Source organism: Ipomoea nil, unplaced genomic scaffold (genome assembly GCF_001879475.1).
Source record: "Ipomoea nil cultivar Tokyo-kokei standard unplaced genomic scaffold, Asagao_1.1 scaffold0656, whole genome shotgun sequence".
NCBI classification, from domain to species: domain Eukaryota; kingdom Viridiplantae; phylum Streptophyta; class Magnoliopsida; order Solanales; family Convolvulaceae; genus Ipomoea; species Ipomoea nil.
This window is the reverse complement of record NW_017617084.1, coordinates 1,035,331-1,039,817: the sequence shown is the minus strand read 5'-3', so window position 1 is coordinate 1,039,817 and position 4,487 is coordinate 1,035,331. Positions and strand designations below refer to the sequence as shown.

Genomic DNA, 4,487 nt, shown 5'->3' with positions numbered 1-4,487 from the left:
ATATTTTCTTCAATTGAGATTGGTTGATTGCTTAACCTTAGCCAATCCTGTGCACACACCAATGCCTCAACAATTCTAGGAGTTAGGGAACTCCTAAAGGCATCAAGTACCCTTCCACTTGTACTGAATGCTGATTCTGAAGCAACAGTTGATATTGGAACAGCTAGAATATCCCTTGCCATTTTAGATAAGACAGGGAACCTTTCAGATTGTTATTTCCACCATCTTAGAAGGTCAAATGAATCATCCTCATCCACAATAACCTCAGAGAGATACACTTCCAACTCAGTTTTTTTCCTAGACAAATCCCCACTCACCAATTTTTGCTTCTTAATTTGAGATTTCAGTAATGATTGAGGTCTCCCAACAGAAACAGAATCAGACATTGTTATTGAGGGAAAAGATTTTTTAGATTGTTCAACAGACTGGACAGGGAAGCATGCAACATAATCTTCAAACAACTCCTTAAGGCCAACAATAACCTTATCAAACATTGTTTTACCCTTGTCCTCACCATATAACTGGTTAAACTGAATGGGCATATACTCAATTTTGTCCCTGGGGTCTAAGATATTTGCATAGAATATCAAAAATTTCATTTTTTCAGGCTCACCCCAATACTTATCAAATTTTGCCCTCATATTTTTACCCATCAGTTTAACACTATCTTCTGTAGCTTCCTCCATATTTTTCAACAAGCAAGACAAATCAGAAATCTCAGAGAAAAAGGTATTAGAAGTCACATACAATGATCTAGAAATCCTAAAAGTCATTTCATAAAAAGATTTCAGAATCATAACCAAAGATTGAATGGATTCCCAATCTAAGAAATCAGGTACACTTCCACCCAAATCAGATTTAAATGAACTGTCATGATCATCATAGGCTTCAAATACCTTCTGAAACAATAATGCAGTATTAAGCATCATATATGTGGAATTCCACCTTGTAGGGACATCTAGACACAGAGAATTCTTAGCTTCCACCCCAATTAGATCAGCTAGTGATTTAAACTTCTGCAACCTAGCAGGTGAGCTCCTCACATACCTAACAGCATCCCTGACTTTCTTAACAGAACTGTCACATTCTTTCAACCCATCTTGTACCACCAAGTTAAGAATGTGAGCAATGCACCTCATGTGCAAATACTTACACCTAACAGCAGTACAACCCCAAGAGCCCAACTTCTTCTTCAAGAATCCTAGGGCAGTGTCATTGCTGGAAGCATTATCTACTGTCACACTAAACACTGATTTTAGACCCCAGTCCAAAAGACAACTCTCTAAAGTCTTTGCAATACTTTCCCCCTTGTGGGAATATATAGGAACAAATGAAATAATCTTCTTTTGCAGCTTCCACTCACTATCAATGAAATGTGCAGTTATGCACATGTAGTTTATTCTCTGGACTGAGGTCTAAGTATCAATTGTGATACTTACCCTCTGACTGCTAGTCCTATAAAACTTCTTCAAGTTGACCCTCTCATCAGAAAATATCTTGAAAATGTCCCTACTGATAGTCCATCTTGAAGGGATTTTAAACCTAGGACAGCAAACTAAAACAAACTTTCTAAAACCCTGTCCCTCAACAATCCTAAAAGGAAGTTCATCTAAAATAATCATCTCAGCTAAGGCTCTCCTTATCAAGTCTTGATCAAACACCCAAGTACCCAACACCCCTTCAGTTCCTTCACTACTTTGAGTTCCAGCAGAAGAAGGTGCAGGTTGGAATGTAAGTAGGGACTGCCTTGTCTCCTTAGAGTGAGGATTTTTAAGGCAGTTTACCACATGAAGTCTGAGAGAAGAAGTCCCATGTTTCTTGGTCTCACAGCAATACACTTTTGCACAATATATACATTTTCCTTTGATGACAATGCCATCACTGTCTTTGATCTTTTCAAAGTGATCCCAACATGGAGCCCTGGATTCAACCTCTTTCCTTTTCTTTGGAACAGGTGGAGGCAAAGGCTGCTGAGACTGAGGAGTAACAGTCTCTACAGCTTGTGCTTCCAACTCAGGTTGGGTTCCAGATACACCAGTAACACCACTAACACTTTCCATCTAAAAAGGGGAAAGTATCAGTGACACAGAATGGGAAATCACTCATTGAAAATCATCAACAGAGAATGGGCTTTGTCACATGTATCAATTAATTAAAGTGTTAAGCAGGCAGAATTCAGTTAATTGAACATTTCATCATGTATGCAGAATTGCACATAAATGATTTAAGGGTCACATATCCATAAACTTACAATTTCACATTTTCACAGTTACAACTAACAACTTACAAATTACAATTTACAATGAAATCCATAATCAGGCATTCAAGCTAAGTAGATGTATGCTACTTTATATGCTCATCATTTATATGGATTTCAGTCACACATGAGTACAAGACACACTCCCACATTTATATGGCTTCCACAAGAATACCATCATGCTTAACATTTATATGGATTTCAGTATTTCACACACAGTTCCTGAGTTCCACACTTCCACACTGGCAATGGGCTAGGGCAGTATGGCTTCCACCACAGATTAGGTTACAAATTAGAAACCCTAATCACACAATTCACAAATTCACACTCAAAGGACTAGTGACATGCAATCCGGAACTTCTCAATGGATTTACAAGTATCACAGTCCACATAATCATAAAAATTAGAAACCCTAATCAAGAAGACAAATACACAATAATCTATAACGAAAATGTAAATAGGGTTTAGTAATTACTTCGTTTCTCAAATTTAATCCCTCGAGAACAAAGGGCTTCGAATCCACTATTCCACCGTTCCACAGTTCCACCGGAGTCCGGTGACCAGACTAGGGTCTAGGGCTTCTACCACTCCACCAGAGTCTAGACTAGTCGCTACTCCGAGTCTCCGAGTCTCCGAATAGGGCTTCCACCAGACTACAACTGAGAGAATTAGACTGAGAGAACTGAGATTTGAGAAGTGAGAACTCAGAGTCTTAGAGAGTAAGATTCAAAGACCATAGCGAAAGAGAGAACGAGAGATGAGAGATGAGAGATTGAGACTTGAGAGAAGAGTGAAATGGGAGCTCGGCTGCGCTGACCGAAATGGATAGTATATATACATATAACAAACGACGTCGTATTACATAGGGTAAAAAAACCCTAGTCTATTTCGGATGCTCGGACGGGTTCGGGTGGCGTTTAATGCCTCCCACTCGAACCCTCTTCATCCGTCTTATACCGTGCATTCGAGTCGGGCGTGGTCTTCGGATACGGCCCGCTCTACGGGCTCACCCGTCGGTTATCGGGTCAGGCGGGTGGGTCGGTTTTCTCGGATTCTGCACACCCCTATCTACGGGTCTCCCTCTCTCTCTTGTCTGGCTGCGCGTAAATGCTGATGGAAACTTCTAGGGTTTAAACCTTTATTTTATTTGGTAAACCCAAGCTTTGGGAGTGTTGGCCCAGTCTGTTAAAAAAAAAGTGCGTTTTTGGACCTATTTTTGGGCTCTTTGAAGGATCAAAAGAGATTGATTGTTTTTGTTGGGCCTGGACTGACCTAATTCGGTCAACAAAACAAAACAAATTAAATTGGCCCCTTTGACTCATTTAAAGTATTTTGGACTGACTTTAATTTCTAGGCCTATTAATGTTTGAGGTTTTTGAGCCTATGCATCAAGAAAATTCGATTAAATTATAATTCAATTTGAACTCCTTGATTATTTTAGCTTGTTCAGTTGAATTTTAATTTAATATATATGCTCATACTAAATTGTTTAAGTTTTGCAATTTATTTATGATACATGAGCTATTAAGTTCAATATTATGCTTAATCATATTGTGCTTTGTATATTCAATTTATTGCTAATGAATATGCCTATAAAATAGCATGTTTAAATATGCCTTAGTGTCGTTAAGAAGGATTTAGCATTAAGGAATGATTTTGCATATTATTTCTCGTTTGTGTCAAAGTAAAAGACACATTAAAGAATTCTAAATAACATTCAAAAAAGAGAATTCTAAATACCTTCCTGCAACGGGCCCTTATACCTTATCAAAGTTCCTGAAGGATAATTTAATAGTCCTTTCTAAAATCACCATTTAACTGCCTTATATTTGATCTTTCAAAACTTCAAGTCAAATGACTGATTCTAAATCAACTATACGCAAACTTGCGTCTCATCTAAACTTTAAGGGGGCGTTTGGTTCACGGAATGTTAGATTACCTTAGGGAATGTTAGATTGTTGGGAATGTTAGATTACCGGGAATGTTAGATTCCTGTGTTTGGTAAAAATTGAGTTATGTAATATAAACCTGTTTGGTTGATGATTTGTTGTTTATGTTATAATGGTTATTTTACCTTAATACCCTCATATTACAAATCACCTTGCAAACATGAAGGGCAAAGAAGGTAAAATGGCAAGGGAATCTAACATTACCTAAGATGAACAAGGGAATCACATTCCCTCACAAACAAGGAAAAATCTGATGTGGAGGCAATATTTGATTCCAAGGG

General features: G+C 38.0%; 1 protein-coding gene across 1 annotated transcript; it reads right to left on the bottom strand.

The window, feature by feature from the left end:
- Window positions 1-212: 212 nt before the first annotated feature.
- Window positions 213-1,391, bottom strand: LOC109174713 (zinc finger BED domain-containing protein RICESLEEPER 2-like). The gene has a single exon (XM_019323969.1). The coding sequence runs from the start codon at window positions 1,389-1,391 to the stop codon at window positions 213-215; it is 1,179 nt and encodes a 392-aa protein (XP_019179514.1).
- Between the last annotated feature and the right edge of the window lie 3,096 nt (window positions 1,392-4,487).

Bases quoted from the DNA above. Each gene is read 5' to 3' on its own strand.
- LOC109174713 (XM_019323969.1), bottom strand. From the start codon at position 1,391: ATGTGCATAACTGCACATTTCATTGATAGTGAGTGGAAGCTGCAAAAG.